Source organism: Notamacropus eugenii, chromosome 4 (assembly GCF_028372415.1).
Source record: "Notamacropus eugenii isolate mMacEug1 chromosome 4, mMacEug1.pri_v2, whole genome shotgun sequence".
NCBI lineage: Eukaryota > Metazoa > Chordata > Mammalia > Diprotodontia > Macropodidae > Notamacropus > Notamacropus eugenii.
Genome location: NC_092875.1, coordinates 287,095,350 through 287,115,473, shown reverse-complemented (window position 1 = coordinate 287,115,473; position 20,124 = coordinate 287,095,350). Strand labels below are relative to the sequence as shown.

At 37.2% G+C, this 20,124-nt stretch overlaps 1 protein-coding gene across 26 annotated transcripts in view; it reads right to left on the bottom strand.

Annotated features, from left to right (window-relative positions):
- Positions 1 to 20,124, bottom strand: part of CSPP1 (centrosome and spindle pole associated protein 1) — a 143,011-nt gene that overhangs the window by 114,608 nt on the left and 8,279 nt on the right. For all 26 annotated transcript variants that reach the window (XR_011966133.1, XM_072604746.1, XM_072604747.1 and 23 more), the window contains exons 2-3: positions 6,023 to 6,131; positions 4,756 to 4,855 (exon numbers count right to left, since the gene is read on the bottom strand). Coding sequence is in view for 25 of the 26 variants with exons in the window: in XM_072604746.1 (XP_072460847.1) it covers positions 4,756 to 4,855; positions 6,023 to 6,121 (199 nt within the window). In the remaining variant the exon portion in view is untranslated. The remainder of the gene's footprint in view (positions 1 to 4,755; positions 4,856 to 6,022; positions 6,132 to 20,124) is intronic.

The window sequence follows — 20,124 nt, the reverse complement described above, 5'->3', positions numbered from 1 at the left end:
CTGAGTCTAGTACTTCTGGGCAGTTTTCCTTGATGATTTCCTGGAAGATATTGTCCAGACTCTTTTCTTCATCATGGGTTTCTGGCAGGCCAATAATTCTTAGATTTTCTCTCCTGGATCTATTTTCCAGGTCAGTTGTTTTTCCAATTAAATATTTTACATTTTCTTCTATCTTTTCATTCTTTAGATTTTGTTTGACTGATTCTTACTGCCTCATTGAGTCAATAGTTTCTACTTGCCCAATTCTAATCTTCATCGTAGTGTTTTCTTCAGTTAGCTTTTCCATCTCCTTTTCCATCTGACCAATTTTTCCCTTTAGGGAGCTATTTTCTCCATTTAATTTTTGTACTTCTTTTTCCAATCGACCAATTTTCCCAGTTAGGTTTTGGGTTTCCTTTTCCATCTGATCAATTTTCCCAATTAGGTTTTGGGTTTCCTTTTCCGTTTGATTAGCTCTTCCTTTTAGGGAATTATTCTCTCCAGTTAATTTTTGAACTTCCTTTTCCATTTCTTCAATTTTCTTTTTCAGGGTGATGTTCTCATCAGTGAATTCTTTTTTTATAGTTTTAAAATCATTGGCCAGTTTTTCTTTTATATCCTTCTTCAGACGTTCCAGGTAATCTAGTTGTGCTTGCGAGAAATTCATAGTCCCATCTGAGGTTTCAGATGGAAGTACAGTCTCAGCCCTAACCTCTTTGGTGTTTGTGTTTTGGTCCTTATCCCCATAGAAAGATTCTATGGTTTTTTCACTTTTCGTCTGCTTTTTCCGATTCATGATGTTGGCTGAGTGTTGTAGCTTTTGGTTCTTTCAGTCAGAAGGTACAGATCTTTAACGGGGGTATTTTTTTTAAGCCACGGACATTATATTTCAAGAAATTATAAATTAAAATTGCCCAGGTCTTTTTTTAGAAAAAAAAGTAAAAAACCCAGTGACAATTTCCTGAAAGGAATCCCAAAATGTCCCAAAAATATCATAGCCAGAATCAACAATCAAACAACACAATACTGCAAGCATTCCAAAAAGATTAGTCCTGGAGAAACCTGGAATTAATGCTATAAATGGAGATCTTGAATATAATTCCATAAGGCAAAAGATATAGGTTTACAATCAAGAATCACTCTGCAAAGATGAATATAATCTTAAAGGAGAAAAAAATGGAACTTTAACAGAATTAAGGACTTATAAGCATTTCTAATAAAAAAGACGAGAGCTGGAACTTTGGAAGGAGCTATGTGATGATATAGTTGCAAACATACTAATAGGGAATAACAAACATGCTCCTTCAGAGCTGTAAGGTTTTTGAAGGGTATTGAGGAAGTTAAGGAAGAAAAAAGAAGATCTGGGGGTAGATTGTCTCTGTTCTGACCATCTGAAGAGGAGAAAGAGATGGGAAGGTAAAAGGAAGAATAAATTACTATTGAAAGGAGGAAGCAAAAGGTACAGACTCAAAGGTGCAAAAAGAGAAAGATATGTTTGATCATGGCCACTATGCGGATTCATTTTGTTTAACTATGCTTATTTCTTATAAGTTTTTTTTAACCTTTTAATTGGGTAAGGGAATGGAGGAGGAGGGATTAGCAATAGTGTTTTTTTAAAAAGAGGGCCATTGATACATTTTTTTTTTTTAATGGACAGAGGAGAAGGAAGTTCAGAAGGAAGGACAGACAATAAGATAAGTCAGAAAGATATGGGTGAAATTTACTACGTACTTTTTTAAAAAATCACATAGGTAATGCAAATTCAATTTCTTTTTTGTGTTTATTTACTTAATACTTTTCCCCAATTACATGCAAAAACAACTTTTAACATGTTTTATTTTTGAATTTTGAGTTCCAAATTCGGCTCCTCCCTCTGTTCCCTCCCATCTCATTGTGAAGGCAAGCAATTTGACATAGGTTATACACATGCAGTCATGCAAAATACATTTCCATGCTAGTCATGTTGTGAAAAAAAAAGAGACTAAAATAGGAAAGTATATGTAGAATCTATACAGAATTGTATGCAGTCGTGGGGAGGGAGGGGGGTAGTGGGGAGTAGGTGGGGAGGGATAAAATCGCAATTGTATGGCAGTGATTGTTAAACATTACAAAATTTAAAAAAAAAAAGCAAAAAAAAAAAAAAAGAGACTAAGTTAAAAAAGAAGTGTGCTTCAATCTGCATTCAAACTGTGATCAGTTATTTCTCTGGAGATTGATAGCATTTTTCAGCCTAAGCTCTTTGACATTGATTGGGATCATTGTATTGCTGAGAACAGCTAAGTCATTCACAGTTGTTCATCATATAATATTGCTGTTACTGTGTACAATGTTCTCCCATTTCTGCTCACTTCACTTTCCATCAGCTCATGTCAATCTTTCCAGGTTTTTCTGAGAGCATTCTGCTTGTCATTTCTTCTAGTACAGTAGTATTCCATCATAATCATGTACCACAACTTGTTCAGCCATTCCCCAATTGATGGGCATCCCATCAGTTTCCAAATCTCTACCACCACAAAAAGAACTGCTATAAATATTTTTGTACATATACGTCTTCATTTTTTTTTTAATCTCTTTGGGATAAAGATCTAGTCAGTGCTACTGCTGCGTGTGCATGGTTTTATAGCCCTTTGGGCATAGTTCTAAATTGTTCTCCAGAATGGTTGGATCACTTCACAACTCTACCAATAGTGCATTAGTATTTCAATTTTCCCATATCCCCTCTAACATTTGTCATTTTCTTTTTCTGTCATATTAGCAAATCTGACAGGTATGAAGTGGTACCGGTACCTCAGAGCTGTTTTAATTTGCATTTCTCTAATCAAAAGTGATTTAGAGCATTTTTTCATATGAATATAGATAACTGACTACTTCATCTGAAAACTGCTTGTTTTTATCAATTATCAAATGGGAAACAGCTTTTATTTTTATAAATTTGATTCAGCTCTTTATATTTTTTAAATGAGGATTTTATCAGAGAAAAATTCAGTTTCATATGGAATCCTTAATGGGTTCTGCTATGGATATGAAAATGCTCTTTTTGGTGATCAAGTTCAGATTCAGAATTTTTTTTTTTAATTTTAAGTATCAAAGAATTAACTACAGAAAAGATGATGAGAAATTAAATGACTGGAATTAAATTAAATACTTAGAATTATCATTAGCAAATACAGACATTACTTTCCCATTTTAGAATAGCTGCATAATAAATATCTTCATTTCATATAAATTTTTCCTTTATGTGGGCTACTTTGAGGTTCATACTTTGTGATTCATACTCTGTGGTAGTTACATACTATATGTGTGTGTGTATGTGTGTAATTATATGTGTGTGTGTGTATATATATGTTTATATGTACATATGTGTGTGTATAACTGCTCTTTTCACCTCGTATTTTTGTCCCAATTCAACATGCTTTTGAGTTATTTCTTAAACTTTTTTTTAAAACACTGCAAAATAAATAAAATTATCTACATATGAAGATGATGCCATCAGCAACAGAATGTGAGTTTTCAGTTGTAATGCCAATAGTAGTGACTGAGGTAGACTATCCATTCATGTCTCTTGCCAATTCCTTCTTATAACAAATGGCATGTCTAACCTCAAGAAAGTAGACATGTGTAAAAGACGTATAGTCTTCAGTCATAGACCATGGGTCAGAACCCAACTGGAGACTAAATTTTGGTATCGTTACTATAGCTCCAGTTCATGATAATGAAATAACAATACCATCAACTTCATACTTCAGCCACTTTAGAAAAATTTAAAATGTTAGTTAAAAATAATTTACATTCACATACTCACATTTATACACATACACATTAAATAAAATATGTTTCTGATGAGTTAAAATGGAGCATTGTCTCCAAACACCTCATCTCAACAGTTCAATAATCAATTCAATAAATTAGACTATGCATACACAGTGCTTTACAGACCTTTAAGTACTACATAAGTGTAAATTATTTTCTATAAATCACTTAAAATATTATTAACAATGGTAATAATAATGACAATAATAATAAAAGCCAACATTTATAGAATGCTTACTATGTGCCAGGCACCATGCTAAGTGCTTTACAAATATTATCACACTTATCTTTAGAACAACCCTGGGAGGTAGGGGCTACTGTTTTTCCCATTTAAAATTGAAGAAACTGAAGCAAACAAGGTTAACCAGTGACTTGTCTAGGGTCACATAGCTAGTAAGTGTCTGAAGGCATATTTCTTGAACTCAGGTCTTCCTGACTCCAAATTTGTCTCTATCTCTTTATCTAGTGTCTTGCCTAACGCAAACAAAATAATAATGTAAGCATGATTAAAACTATATTATTAATATAATTATATCAATTTCACTACAAGGAAAAGGAAAGTTTATATACATACATTGTAATAATTTTTTCAGTTACTAATATGTTCTTTCCATCAGCTATAGTAGTATGCCATAAAACATAATCATTTCTTTGATTTTTAAACTGAAAAAAACTTACTGTATTTACTCATTTTCTGAATAAAGAAAAATATTCCATTTATAATGTAATCTATGGTTGCATTAATATTAACAATGTTTTAGTAAATTAAAATAAAGCTAAAGCCACATTAAGTGGTACCAAATGATAGTAAAGGTATTATTTTATACATAGATTGCATTATCAGTATACTAGAAGGGAGTTTTTAAAATTCAGAAATGAAACATATATCTGAAAAAGCAAACCTCTTGCACCAGCTCGACTAGAAGCTAACAATTTCTTAAATATTAGTGCACTTAAACAACATACCTAAAGAACCTCTGTTCTCTTGACGGTTTGGTGGTATGTTTTCTTTGGCCATGGAGATTAGTATTTTGCTGTTTTCTGAAAGCTTTTCTACAGCATTGCTCTGGGGAAAAAAAAGACAATCCATTTAAGAAGGGAAATAATCGCAAAACATTTAATACCTTTTTATGTATCTTACACCTTTTTACATTGTAGAGTTGAACATGCAATTACCAAAATATATTGTTTTAATATATGAATGGTAATGTTATATGACTTTTCCAAAGCATTATGAACTAATATTACACATTTTCATCAACCGTGCTTAAGTACTTAAAACTTCATTATAAAAATAATTGCAATTACACAGATATCCTCTGCATCAAATTATTTCTTGAATGCATGTACAAATTGCACGGCTTTTTGCTCTTCAGTCTTTCTTTTTTCAATCATATCCAATTCTTCCTGACCAATTGGGGTTTTTTCTTGACAAAGATACTAGAGTAGCTTGCCATTTTCTTCTCCAGGTCATTTTACAGATGAGAAGACCAAGGCAAACAGTGTTAAGGAACTTACTTAGGGTCATACAGCAAAGGCCAGATCTGATCTCAGGAAGATGAGCCTTCCAAACTCCACGCCCAGCACCCTAATCCACTTCACCACCTAGTTACTCCATTACATAGATAGCACTTTGTAATTCAGAGATATCAGAAGAGAAATTATCTTTGTACCATGAAATAGGCACGGTAATGTGATTCTAAATATGAGAAGTCATTGATAACTTTTTAAAATCTGCTAAAATATTCATTTTTGCCAATTCTACAAATTTTAAGATGTTAATAGAGTAAAAAAAATTCCTAAAATACAAATAAAAAATGTTAATTTTTACAAATTTCTGGTACTTGAAAATTATTTGTAGTCAGATTCAACCTCATTGCTTTTATGAAACATAATTCTGACAACTCTATCTACGAAAGAAGTCAGAAACACCAAGATTCAAAACAGTTTAAAAGATAAGTTAGAACTAAGTCCATCCTTCTAAAATTTGAGTTAATAAATTTTCTAAGTCAGATAAAGCTTTAGGATTAAGATGATACTGGAATCCAAGATGATATTGGAATCCAACTTTTTCTCAAACTTTTTACAATGGTAGTAGAACTCCTTGAGTAGAACTCCTTGTGCAGTTTCACATTTTTACTGCCTATGATTATTTATGCTAAATAATACAAGCTTGATTTTGTAAATCTCATATTTTCAAATCAATTTACTGGGATAGATATTGTCATGCTACCTTTATATCAATATAAGGAGGGTCTTTTTCCAACTCAGCTTTGTCTTTTGTCAGTTTAGCCTTTTGATCTTCAATAAACTGATCTAAATTATCAGCCATTCTTCAGATTCTGAAAATAAATAAAAATAACATGATATTAAATATGTTCCATCAATATGCATGGCCTTATTACTATTTTAAAACCTTAAGCAATCCACGTTTGGCATTCAATTTAGCTTATTTATTCATTTGAAAACTTCAAATGGAAAGCTGGATCAATTGAGATACTACATATAAAACACTTAGTAAACTTTCAAATATTATACAAATGAAATCTGGCATTCAATACCGCTTATTTATTTCCTTGAGAATGTCAAATGAAAAGTTGGAGCAACTAAAATAATATACATAAAAAAATTCAAAAGCATTCAAGTATTATATAATTATATGATATATATCATTATATAATGTCATATATTATATAATTATATTATATAAATCTCAGTAATGCCTATTATTCTTATCAGAAGATTGACTCAACTGATCAACAAGTCTTTATCAAATACCTATTATGTGCCAGGCATGGTGCTAGGTGCTGAGAACACAAAGACAAAAATGGAACAATCACTGTCCTCAATAAGCTTGTATTCTACCAAAGGAGACAAAAATGTATGTATGTATATGTATGCACATATATTGTGCACAGGCACACACATATATACACATACACACATAAAAGTTAATCAACTTTAAGCTTAAGTCTACTCTCAGTACTCTACTGTACTATGTGCTATTGATAGAAAGAAAAGCAAAAGCTAGTTCCTGGTCTCAAGAAGTTCACAGTCTAATGGAAAAGACAATATGTGAACAATTATGGACAAATAAATATATACAGGATGAAATGGAGGGAACAAAAAACAATAGGAAGACACCAGCAACAAGGAGGAACCAGAAAAGCCTTCGTGCAGAAGGTGGGACTTTAGTTGAGACTTAAAAGAAGCCCAGGAAGCACTGGAGTAGTTCTGAGGAGGACACTAGCAGCTGGGTAAGTCCTGAAAAAGAAAGGGTACTCTCAGAGGAGCATGGTAGAATGTATTCCAAGGATCTGATGAGGCTGACTTCTGCCCAGCAACAATGAGAGCCTTGCCTAAATTTCAATATGCCCAGTAACAGGGGACTCTTATCTGTTGACAAGAAAATCTTGTTATTTTCTGTACATGTGACTAATCCCTATGGTTTGTGCCCATATCCTTGAATGTTACAAGTTAAGTTCCCTTTGTTGAGACCACATCCCTGAACTTATTTGTAAAAGTACCCAACCCACCTGCTTCCCCTTTCTTACCTCCTTCCCTGTGGTTAACTGCTTGCACAGGAGCATGCCCCTACTCCTACCTGAGTGCTCCAAACTTGGGTCTGTCTTTTCTCCAACTGCTAGTGCTCCTAAGGACTAGCCTGCTGCTTTTTCATCCATAAAGCCCTGCTGACCACGAGAATTTCTTCCCCCTAAATTCTTTTCAGGCAATCAGACTCCAAACCTCATCTGCCTCTTCACACTGAGGACTTACAAAGGTATCAAGATAAGGGATAATTGTCCAATCTCAGAAACAAGAAGACCAGTTCAGCAGGACTACAGAGGTTAGGAAGAGAAACAACGGATAATGAGAATTGGAAAGGTAGGCTGAGGCACAGTTGTGAAGTTACACTTAATTTAAAAGTCTCTCTACAAATAAAGCCAATGAAGAACAAATTTGAAAGCAGGTAAATATAGAGGAAAAAATCTTCACAGCAAGTTTCTCTGATAAAGGTCTCGTTTCTCAGATATAAGAAGTGGTTCAAATTTAAAAGAAAGGAAGCAGTTCCTCAAACGAGAAATGAAAAAAGGATACAAACAATTTTAAGAGGAAGAAATTCAACCTATCAACAGTAAAATGAAACAATGCTCTAAATCACTATTAGAGAAATGTAAATTAAAACACCTCTGAGGTACCACCTCAGAGTGGAAAAGTTTACCAAAAAAATGGGAAAATGATAAAGGCAGGAAGGTCTGTGGGAAAACAAGTATACTGGCACAATGCTGATGGAACTGTTAACTGGTCTAACCATTCTGGAAAGCAATTTGAAATTATTCTCAAAACACTATTACACTGTGCATTCCTTTTGACCCAGAAATACCATTAGTACATATATACTCCAAAGAGATCAACGAAAGAGGAAAAAGATATCTGTACGTATGTATATACACACACACAGGGTAGCAAAGAATTGAAACTGAGGGGGTGCTTATCATTTGGGGAATGGCTGTACAAGTTATAGCACTGAATGTGGTGGTATGCTACTATGGTATTGTAAGAAACTATCAAGGGGATACTTTCAGAGAAAGGTAGGAAAACTTATATGAATTGATTAAGTGAGAAGAACAATTCATACAATAACAACATTTATGGTGAAAACAACTTTGAAAGACTTCTTCCACTGTGTTCATTTAGAGTTACAATGACCAAACACAATTCCAGAAGATTCATGATTAAACAAATCCTAACCGAGGTGATGGACTCAGAATGCAGATTAAGATATATTTGTTTGGAGACACCTATTGCAGAAATTTTACTATACATATTTGTTACAAGGGTTTTGTTTTTGTTTTTCTTTTTCTTTGGGGGAAAGGAGTGGGAGAATAAAGGAAAAATTTTTGTTGAATTATGTATTTTATCTTGGAGTCAATAAGTAGCCACAAAGTTTTTTGAATACAGGAGTGACAAGGTCAGATCACCAGTAAAGGAAAATCACTTTAGCAGTGATGAAAAGGATACATTAAACTAGAGAGAAACTGGAAACATGGAGAATTAGGAGGCTATTGCAGTGTTAGAGGTAAGAGGAGATGGCTAAGTGAACAGAGAGAAAGGGATAAATGTAAAAAACAGTGTGGAAGTAGAAATGAGAAGATTTGGCATCTTGATGCAATATGTAGAGAACACCAAGGTTGTGAACCTGAGTAACTGGGAAAACAATGGTGCCCTCAATGGAAATTGGGGATTCAGAAGGGGAGAAGGCTTGTGGAGAAAGAAAAGTCGTTAAGTTTTGGTTATCTTGAGTTTAAGATACTTATGGGGAAATCCAATTTAAAATACTCAACAGGACAGTAGAGATATACAACAGAGTTTAGGAAAAAGTCAGGAGATGGATAGAAACAGAAAGAAAAAAGGAAGGAAGGAAAGAAACAAAGAAACATGGAAAGAAACAAGGAAACAAAGAAAGAAACAAAGAAAGAAGAGTTTGGGAGTCATCTGCACAAAGATAATAATTAAACCCAAGTCTCAGGCTTTACAGCCACAACTGAGGATAGTTACAATGGCAGAAAGCAAGGCAGAGGGTACTAACAGTTTTTTGACAACCTACAAACATCAATTTAACTGCTACTCTCTAAATTTGAAGATGTTTTTGTCCAAAAATAAATGAGTTGACTATAGATATTGAATCACATCAAAGCAGACATTTTTATGACATGAAACCAGAAGTCATTAAGGAAATTACGGCCAAATAAAGCATGGTTCACAGGTCCCAATGGCAGTGAAGAATAAGAATCGGGGCGGCCGCGGCACCGAGAGGAAAAGATCCGAGCAGGCTTCACAGACAGGATCTCCAGCGGCCACGCGGGTCCCTCCACCCACAGAGGGATCTGCAAACCTCTCGCAAAAGGTCCGTCGCGCTGCAGACACAAAGCCCAGCCCAGACCTGCTGCGGCCACGGCTGCGGCACCGAGAGAAACAGATCCGAGCAGGCTTCAGGGACGGGATCTCCAGCGGCCGCACAAGTCCCTCCACCCACAGGTGACAGGGGTGGGTGAGAGAGTCTCTTTGGCGGGTCGAGAGGGGAGTGGGGTGCCCCCATAATTCAGGCCCCCCCCCCCCCGGGAGGTAGAAGCTGAGAGGCGGCTGCAGACAGGGGCTCCCCAAGCCGGCGGGAGCCTGAATCTATTGCGGAAGGTCTGCGCATAAACCCCCTGAGGGAACTGAGCCTGAGAGGTGGCCCTGCCCCGATCTCAGCACCAGATCATAATCTCATACTGAATAGCAGCCCTGCCCCCGCCAAAAGCCCTGAGGCTGGAAGCAGCATTTGAATCTCAGACCACAAACACGGGCTGGGAGGATCAGGAGGTGAGGTGGGTGTGAGGAAAATATTCAGAGGTCAAGTCACTGGCTGGGAAAATGCCCAGAAAAGGGAAAAGAAATAAGACTATAGAAGGTTACTTTCTTGGCAAACAGGCATTTCCTCCCTTCCTTTCTGATGAGGAAGAACAATGCTTACCATCAGGCAAAGACACAGAAATCAAGGCTTCTGTGTCCCAGCCCACCCAATGGGCTCAGGCCATGGAAGAGCTCAAAAAGAATTTTGAAAATCAAGTTAGAGAGGTGGAGGAAAAGCTGGGAAGAGAAATGAGAGACATGAAGTCAAAGCATGAACAGCAGATCAGCTCCCTGCTAAGGGAGACCCAAAAAAATGTTGAAGAAATTAACACCTTAAAAACTAGCCTAACTCAATTGGCAAAAGAGGTTCAAAAAGCCAATGAGGAGAAGAATGCTTTCAAAAGCAGAATTAGCCAAATGGAAAAGGAGATTCAAAAGCTCACTGAAGAAAATAGTTCTTTCAAAATTAGAATGGCACAGATGGAGGCTAATGACTTTATGCAAAACCAAGAAATCACAGAACAAAGAGAGAAGAATGGAAAAATGGAAGATAATGTGAAATATCTCATTGGAAAAACAACAGACCTGGAAAATAGATCCAGGAGAGACAATTTAAAAATTATGGGCCTACCTGAAAGCCATGATCAAAAGAAGAGCCTAGACATCATCCTTCATGAAATTATCAAGGAAAACTGCCCTGAGATTCTAGAACCAGAGGGCAAAATAAATATTCAAGGAATCCACAGAACACCGCCTGAAAGAGATCCAAAAAGAGAAACTCCTAGGAACATTGTGGCCAAATTCCAGAGTTCCCAGGTCAAGGAGAAAATACTGCAGGCAGCTAGAAAGAAACAATTCAAGTATTGTGGAAATACAATCAGGATAACACAAGATCTAGCAGCCTCTACATTAAGGGATCGAAGGGCATGGAACAGTATATTCCAGAAGTCAAAGGAACTAGGACTAAAACCAAGAATCACCTACCCAGCAAAACTGACTATAATACTTCAGGGGAAAAAATGGTCTTTCAATGAAATAGAGGATTTTCAAATATTCTTGATGAAAAGACCAGAGCTGAAAAGAAAATTTGACTTTCAAACACAAGAATGAAGAGAACCATGAAAAGGTGAACAGCAAAGTGAAGTCATAAGGGACTTACTAAAGCTGAACTGTTTACATTCCTACATGGAAAGACAATATTTGTAACTCTTGAAACATTTCAGTATCTGGGTACTGGGTGGGATTACACATGCACACACGCTCACATACATAGAGACAGAGTGCACAGAGTGAATTGAATAGGTTGGGATCATATCTTTAAAACAAAATGAAATCAAGCAGTGAGAGAGAAATATATTGGGAAGAGAAAGGGAGAAATTGAATGGGGCAAATTATCTCTCATAAAAGAGGCAATCAAAAGACTCATTAGTGGAGGGATAAAGAGGGGAGGTGAGAGAAAAACATTAAGTCTACTCTCATCACATTCCACTAAAGAAAAGAATAAAGTGCACACTCATTTTGGTAGGAAAACCTATCTCACAATACAGGAAAGTGGGGGATAAGGGGACAAGCAGGGTGGGGGGGATGATAGAAGGCAGGGCATGAGGAGGAGAGTGCAATTTGAGGTCGACACTCATGGGGAGGGATAGGATCAAAAGAGAATAGAAGTAATGGGGGACAGGATAGGATGGAGGGAAATATAGTTAGTCCTATACAACACAACTATTATGGAAGTCATTTGCAAAACTACACAGATATGGCCTATATTGAATTGCTTGCCTTCCAAAGGGAAGGGGTGGGGAGGGAGGGAGGAGGAGAAGTTGGAACTCAAAGTGTTAGGATCAACTGTCGAGTAATGTTCTTGCCACTAGGAAATAAGAAAAACAGGTAAAGGGGTATAGAAAGCTATCTGCCCCTACAGGACAAAAGAGAAGATGGAGACAAGGGCAGAGAGGGATGATAGAAGAGAGAGCAGATTGGTCATAGGGGCAATTAGAATGCTTGGTGTTTGGGGGGGGAGGGGATAAAAGGGGAGAAAATTTGTAACCCAAAATTTTGTGAAAATGAATGTTAAAAGTTAAATAAATAAATTTAATAATAAAAAAAAATGCAAACAAGAATAAGAATCGGTGGAATCAGATTTATTGCATGCTCCAAAACAAGAAACATTATTTCATAATATATTTATCTCATCTTGTAATTATAAGAATAAATGAAAGGGCCATCATGAAGATAACTGCAGCTTCTTTGCCAATAACTGCTAGACAGTATGATACTGAGGAAAAATCCTAGCACGTGAGTCAGAGGACTTGGGTTCAAATCCTACTTGATCTCTCTACCTGTGACAAAATTTACTTCCCTTAGGCAATTTACTTAACCTCTTCTAGACATCTGCTTTGTCATCTGTAAGATGAGGGGATTGGACTAGATGACTTCTAAAGTCCTTTCCTGCTTGTATATTTGAAAATGAATATGATATAAAAACAAAAGATGTCAACAAATAATTGTAAAATAACCTATTTAAGCAAACTACTAACACTGGAAAAAAAGGAAAGTGTATAGAAATAAAAGCATTAATTCTAATTATCATCACTCGGACAAGTTTAACTGGTGTAAAACAGTCACCACAACAACAAAGTCAAAAGATTCCAGGAACCACCTTTCAGAAAACATAAGCTCTTTGTCAAGTGAAGAGTCATGGCAACCAATGTGGGAGGCAGAAAGCAAGGAAATGTGAAAGCTTAGCAGGATATCGAACTACACTAGATCACTTCAGTTTAATTCATAGATGACAGTAAAGAAATAAATACAAAATGGTACAGATTTCTCAAAATTTTTGAAGGACTCTATTCTCATCAACAATGACTATGCTATATGAGGAAGTAGAAATTACCTTTAAAAGAATAAATTCACGAAGGGTAGAGGACCAAAACAAATACATACAAGTCCAAGCCTAAAGCACTGCAATTTTGAAGGCACTCACCAATTTTTAAGCTATCTAAATGAGTAAAAGATACACAAAAGAATGGGGGAAAAACTCACAAGTGGTATTAATACAAAAAAAAAATCTTACCGCATATTGACTCAGAAGTGTAGAAAATATAAGTTTGTTATTATTATTGTTTGTTTAATGCCAAAAAAATCTGACCTTAAAGGCTCTCCTCCAAAAAGGTGTTTCTCTTGCATGCCATAGAAGTATGCATGCCAAAACAGGAATTTGGAAATCTGTTTTGCTTGACTATGCATATTTGTTACAAGGCTTGTGTTTCTTTTTCTTTTCCAAAGGGAATCAGGGGGGAATGGTACCAGACTAGGGGGTAAAACTCATTTTTTTTGTTCATTAAAACAAAAAGAAAATGATATTAAAAAAAGAACTTACTAGGAACACTGGTCTCCAAACTAGGAGCCATGGCATGATCACAAAGGGTACATGGACCAAGAAGTATGGGAAGATAGTTCATATTTATTTTACTCCTGATGGATTTAGGGGCTGTCTCCAACAACCAAACTATTCCTTTTGTCCTTTATCTATCCAAAAGTCCCCTATTCCCCTTCCTACCACTGCCTTCCCATGGCTGAGCAACCCCCCAACCTCTCCCTGCTGTCTGGTAGACCGTCCATCCTTCAGGAAGTTAAGCACCCACACCAACAGTTGCACAGGGCAGATAGCCCTCCTCTTCCCCTAGCATACCCACACCCACAAACCCCAGATTACACTGTGGTTTAAACAAGGACCCCTTGAAGGAGCAGGTTCTGTGCTCCAGGACAAAATACACAACTCAGCTGAATTATCTGTTTCTGTCAAGGGTACCACCACCTTTCCAGTTGGAAACTTGAGTGTGGCGCTGAAACCTTCACTCTCTCTAACCCCATATATCCAATCAGGTGCCAAATCTTATTGCTCCTATTTCCACAATGTCTCTCAAATCTGCCCTTTCTCTCTGTACCAACCTAATCAAAAGCTTCATCCTTTCTCACCTGAGGTCTCCTAATTATGGTCCCTCCCTCAAGATCCTCCCAGTCTCAAAGCCCTGCCTCACACAGTTGCCAAAAGGATTCTCCTAAATCATAGATGTGACCATTTCATTCTATAACTGCAATGGCTATCAACACTTGGAGAAATACTATTTCTTCTTTATCTCATCCTTTTTAATTTCTCTGTATAAATTTAATAATGCACATAATTATTTGCACACTAGTACATACACATATATAATCTACAAATATATATGCATCTATTGGGGTTGCATACTCAAAAAATTTTACCGATGGAATGCAAAATAAAAAAGTTTGGAAACTATGGAACTAGAAGGAAGAACTATACTATATATAAAAAGTTATCTAAACCTTCCATCAAGCCAAAACTGCCTCCTAACATAACAGCTCATCTTTGCAGCAGCAATATTCTTCTGGTCTATGACTGAATCATAAACCATCACCATCTCCAGAAAATGAAAATTAGAAATGAGTAATGGCAGAAAAAGCAACCGAAAGATGTGCAGGGAAAGTAAACCAGTTCTAATATATTATTAATGAGAACTCAGAAGCAGAAATTGATGTAAGACATCAAAAAGGAAAAACATGATCAAAAAAGGAGGCAGGCTAGTTTATACTTCTAGTAATTTAACTGAATTATTTTAAAGAAAATCAGTTCTGCTACTTTTCTCAGCTACCTTTCAACAAAGGTCTCCAACTCAAGAGGCAGCATGATGAAATGAACTCAATGTAAGAAGTCCAAGGTTGGGGTCTCAACTCTGCCAATTAATAAATGTGGGACTTTGGAGAAGTTCATTTAATTTTTCTGGGCCTCAACTTCCTCATTTCTAAAAATAAGGAATATACATGTCTCGCTACTCTACATGGTACTAAGCATTCTGTAACTGTAAAATGCTATATAAATATAAACTATCACCTTCATCTCCATAGTCACACACACACACACACACACACACACACACACACACACACTATGCCTGTAAATATTAACTACAACTCACCAATATAAGAAACTTGATAATCATATTTTATACCCCTACTCATATAAAATATTGCTAGCAACATAAGCAAGATGTCATCATCAACCCTATATTTTGCAAGACAGGTTAAAAATACATACACACAATGCAATTAATCAATAATTAATACAGACTAATCAAAACACACTTTAAAAAAACTTTTAAGTGGTAGTTCAAATTATTTTAATTTAATACTACATTACTTGAAATACATGAAGCCATCAGCTAGGCCTTTACAATTTTTTTTACTCACACCACGGTTCTGATGAAATGGGATTTAACCTAAAGCTATAATCACAATCAATATATATCTGTAATTACCTGAGATTCTGACACTCTCCTGGTATCAGATGGATTTTACATTTCTTCCCTTAACTAAAAAGATATGCAGACCCACAAACCACAGAACGGCTAGAGGGGACCAACTTACGGCAAATTCTGCACCCAGAGGCCACGGAATATTGGAGCAAGGGAGATTTCTGTTCCGAAGAGACCTGCAAGCCTCTCACGGGGCTTCTTCACGCAGTGGACTGGGTGCTGGGGCTGGGAGTTGAGGGCAGCCCTGCCGCGACCGCGGCACTGAGAGGAAAAGATCTGAGCAGGCTTCAGGGACGGGATCTCCAGCGGCGGCACAAGCCCCCCCACCCACAGGTGACGGGGGTCGGTGAGAGAGTCTCTTTGGCGGGTCGAAAGGGGAGTGGGGTGCCCCCATGGCTCCCCCCCCCCCATATAGAAGCTGAGAGGCGGCCCTGCCCCGACCTGACCACCTGAACTTAATTCTCACACTGAATAGCAGCCCTGCCCCTGCCAAAAGCCCTAAGGCTGGAAGCAGCATTTGAATCTCAGACCCCAAATGCTGGCTGGGAGGATCAGGAGGCAAGGTGGGTGTGAGGAGAATATTCAGAGGTCAGGTCACTGGTTGGGGAGAATGCCCAGAAAAGGGAAAAGAAATAAGACTATTGAAGGCTACTTTCTTGGAGAACAGGCATTTCCTCCCTTCCTTTCTGACGAGGAAGAACAATGCTTACCATCAGGCAAAGACACAGAAATCAAGGATTCTGTGTCCCAGCCCACCCAATGGGCTCAGGCCATGGAAGAGCTCAAAAAGAATTTTGAAAATCAAGTTAGAGAGGTGGAGGAAAAACTGGGAAGAGCAATGAGAGGGATGAAAGAGAAGCATGAAAAGCAGAGCAGCTCCCTGCTAAAGGAGACCCAAAAAAATGTTGAAGAAATTAACACCTTGAAAACTAGCCTAACTCAATTGGCAAAAGAGGTTCAAAAAGCCAATGAGGAGAAGAATGCTTTCAAAAGCAGAATTAGCCAAATGGAAAAGGAGATTCAAAAGCTCACTGAAGAAAATAGTTCTTTCAAAATTAGAATGGCACAGATGGAGGCTAAGGACTTTATGAGAAAGCAAGAAATCACAGAACAAAGAGAGAAGAATGGAAAAATGGAAGATAATGTGAAATATCTCATTGGAAAAACAACTGACCTGGAAAATAGATCCAGGAGAGACAATTTAAAAATTATGGGACTACCTGAAAGCCATGATCAAAAGAAGAGCCTAGACATCATCTTTCATGAAATTATCAAGGAAAACCGCCCTGAGATTCTAGAACCAGAGGGCAAAATAAATATTCAAGGAATCCACAGAACACCGCATGAAAGAGATCCAAAAAGAGAAACTCCTAGGAACATTGTGGCCAAATTCCAGAGTTCCCAGGTCAAGGAGAAAATATTGCAAGCAGCTAGAAAGAAACAATTCAAGTATTGTGGAAATACAATCAGGATAACACAAGATCTAGCACCCTCTACATTAAGGGATCGAAGGGCATGGAATAGGATATTCCAGAAGTCAAAGGAACTAGGACTAAAACCAAGAATCACCTTACCCAGCAAAACTGAGTATAACACTTAGGGGGAAAAATTGGTCTTTCAATGAAATAGAGGATTTTCAAGTATTCTTGATGAAAAGACCAGAGCTGAAAAGAAAATTTGACCTTCAAACACAAGAATGAAGAGAACCATGAAAAGGTGAACAGCAAAGAGAAGTCATAAGGGACTTACTAAAGCTGAACTGTTTACATTCCTACATGGAAAGACAATATTTGTAACTCTTGAAACATTTCAGTACCTGGGTACTGGGTGGGATTACACACACACACACATGCACACACGCACACATACATAGAGACAGAGTGCACAGAGTGAATTGAAGAGGATGGGATCATATCTTAAAAAAAAAAAATGAAATCAAGCAGTGAGAGAGAAATATATTGGGAGGAGAAAGGGAGAAATTGCATGGGGCAAATTATTTCTCATAAAAGAGGCAAGCAAAAGACTCATTAGTGGAGGGATAAAGAGGGGAGGTGAGAGAAAAACATGAAGTCTACTCTCATCACATTCCACTAAAGGAAAGAATAAAATGCACACTCATTTTGGTAGGAAAACTTATCTCACAATACAGGAAAGTGGGAGATAAGGGGACAAGCAGGGTGGGGGGGATGATAGAAGGGAGGGCATGGGGAGGAGAGTGCAATTCGAGGTCGACACTCATGGGGAGGGATAGGATCAAAAGAGAATAGAAGTAGTGGGGGACAGGATAGGATGGAGGGAAATATAGTTAGTCCTATACAACACAACTATTATGGAAGTCATTTGCAAAACTACACAGATTTGGCCTAAATTGAATTGCTTGCCTTCCAAAGGGAAGGGGTGGAGAGGGAGGGAGGTAAAGAAGTTGGAACTCAAAGTGTTAGGATCAACTGTAATGTTCTTACCACTAGGAAATAAGAAATACAGGTAAAGGGGTATAGAAAGCTATCTGGCCCTACAGGACAAAAGAGAAGACAGAGACAAGGGCAGAGAGGGATGATAGAAGAGAGAGCAGATTGGTCATAGGGGCAATTAGAATGCTTGGTGTTTGGGGGGGGAAGGGGATAAAAGGGGAGAAAATTTGTAACCCAAAATTTTGTGAAAATGAATGTTAAAAGTTAAATAAATAAATTTAATTAAAAAAATAAAAATAAATAAGATATGCAATAAATTTTTTAATGTAATATATTATTTTTACTTTGTTAAATTATATTCCTGAAATAACTATATATTAGGAAAGATCTCCACTAAAGTCCTCCTTTGAGCCCCCATTATGGAGCACTCCTCATTGAAGGTACCACAGTTCTCTCAAAGGTCCAACAACGAACACTTACCTATTGTTAAGGAAAAATCTAAGTCCAGGTAGGATGTATGGTAATGAATTTCTCAGTCAGATTAACTCTTGAGTTTGTGGTACTGAATTATAGAGGCATTTCAGCCTGCATCAATGCTGGAAGTGCCCACACTAATGGAATCGAAGATCTTTCAAGTACCCAAGTATCAGAAAAGAAAGGTACTTGCAAAAGTAAAATACAGTGGAAGGAACAAGGACTGGGAGTCAGAGGACCTTTGTTTGACTACCATGTGACCCTAAAGCAAGTCTTTTCAGCTCTCAGGCAGTTTCCTCATCTCCGAAATGAAAGTATTGAAAAAACCCTTCAAGCACTAAATCTATGATTTTGTGATTCCTTCTTTTCCCCCTTACTTCAATTACATACAATAGATTGCTACTGGCTAATGTATTTTTCAAACTAGCTTCAGAAAATATATATTGGCACACTTTGATGTCTGGGTAGTTCCAAGAACACATTCCTGAAAGTCTCCTGGAATAAAGGTCAGTACTGAAAAGGATACACATATACAAGGTTCCCCTCTATTTAAAAGACCTGGAACACATAGATCTTCACAGAAAGAACTCTCCTTAATTTAAACATTTACTGCATACCTACTATGTAGGAAGCATTTTGCTAAGCAATGAGATTTTTTTAAATTGAAAACACAGTTCCTACCCTTGTGAATTTAAAACTTACTCACAAAGGGGGTATTTGTACACTAATAAGTATAAGACAAGAGGCAAAAGACTTTTGAGAAACATGAAGATTCAAAGTACCCTAAAAAAAGGTGAGGGGATGAACCTAAAAAAGAGAAGGCTTTCAGTAGAGGTAAGGAGGTAAGGAAGACAACCTGAGCAAGGAGATAGGAAGCAGCAGAATTACACATCAGGGAATAGCCCAGTTTAGTAAGAATTCAAGAGATGGAGAAGGGGAATAGGATCACAGATGAAGACATGGAAGTAAACTTATAGATCATCTGGTCCAATACGCTCTCTTCCTACAGATGAAGGAACCAGAAAATAGGTTAAATAACTTGCCCAAGGTCAAACAAGAAGTATAGTAGTCAGGATCTGAAGTCTGTTTCCGTCACTCCAGATTCAGAACTCTTTCTGGAAAGGTAGATGGGAGATTTACTATGGAGGACTTATCATAGACGCCAGTCTAAGGAGTCTTTTATACTTTAGAAAAATGCTACTGTACATATTTGAGCCAATAAAGGAATTATTTTCCTCCGGTTATTTCTATAACCCAATATATGATCTGGTACTTCTGCAGAATACTTCCAATCACAGAAATTTCTATCTACCACACCTTGAAGCAGCCGTGAAATATATTTAACAGCCTTTAAACAGAAATTTTCATCCAAACCCCAGGTCACTTTGAATTTCTATTCCTAGTTTCCAACTTACGAGCAAGCCTCCAGATAAAAGTTCATGAACATTTCCACATAATGACATTCACAACTTTGGAATTAGAGCATCTCGGAGCTGAAAGGGATCTTAAAAATCATTCAGTCTCAACAGCTCCATCTTACAGAAGACATAACCAACACACGGGAGGTCATCTTCAGCTAAGACATACGACTAGGCAGGGCTAGTTAAGTAGGGTTTCCACGTTTACGGCGGATGCTTCTTCCATTGTATCACGCAGTTGTCATAAAACTAGCTCCAGAGCTCACCCCTCCTCCTGGAAGAACCCCCTTTGGGAAGCCCTCT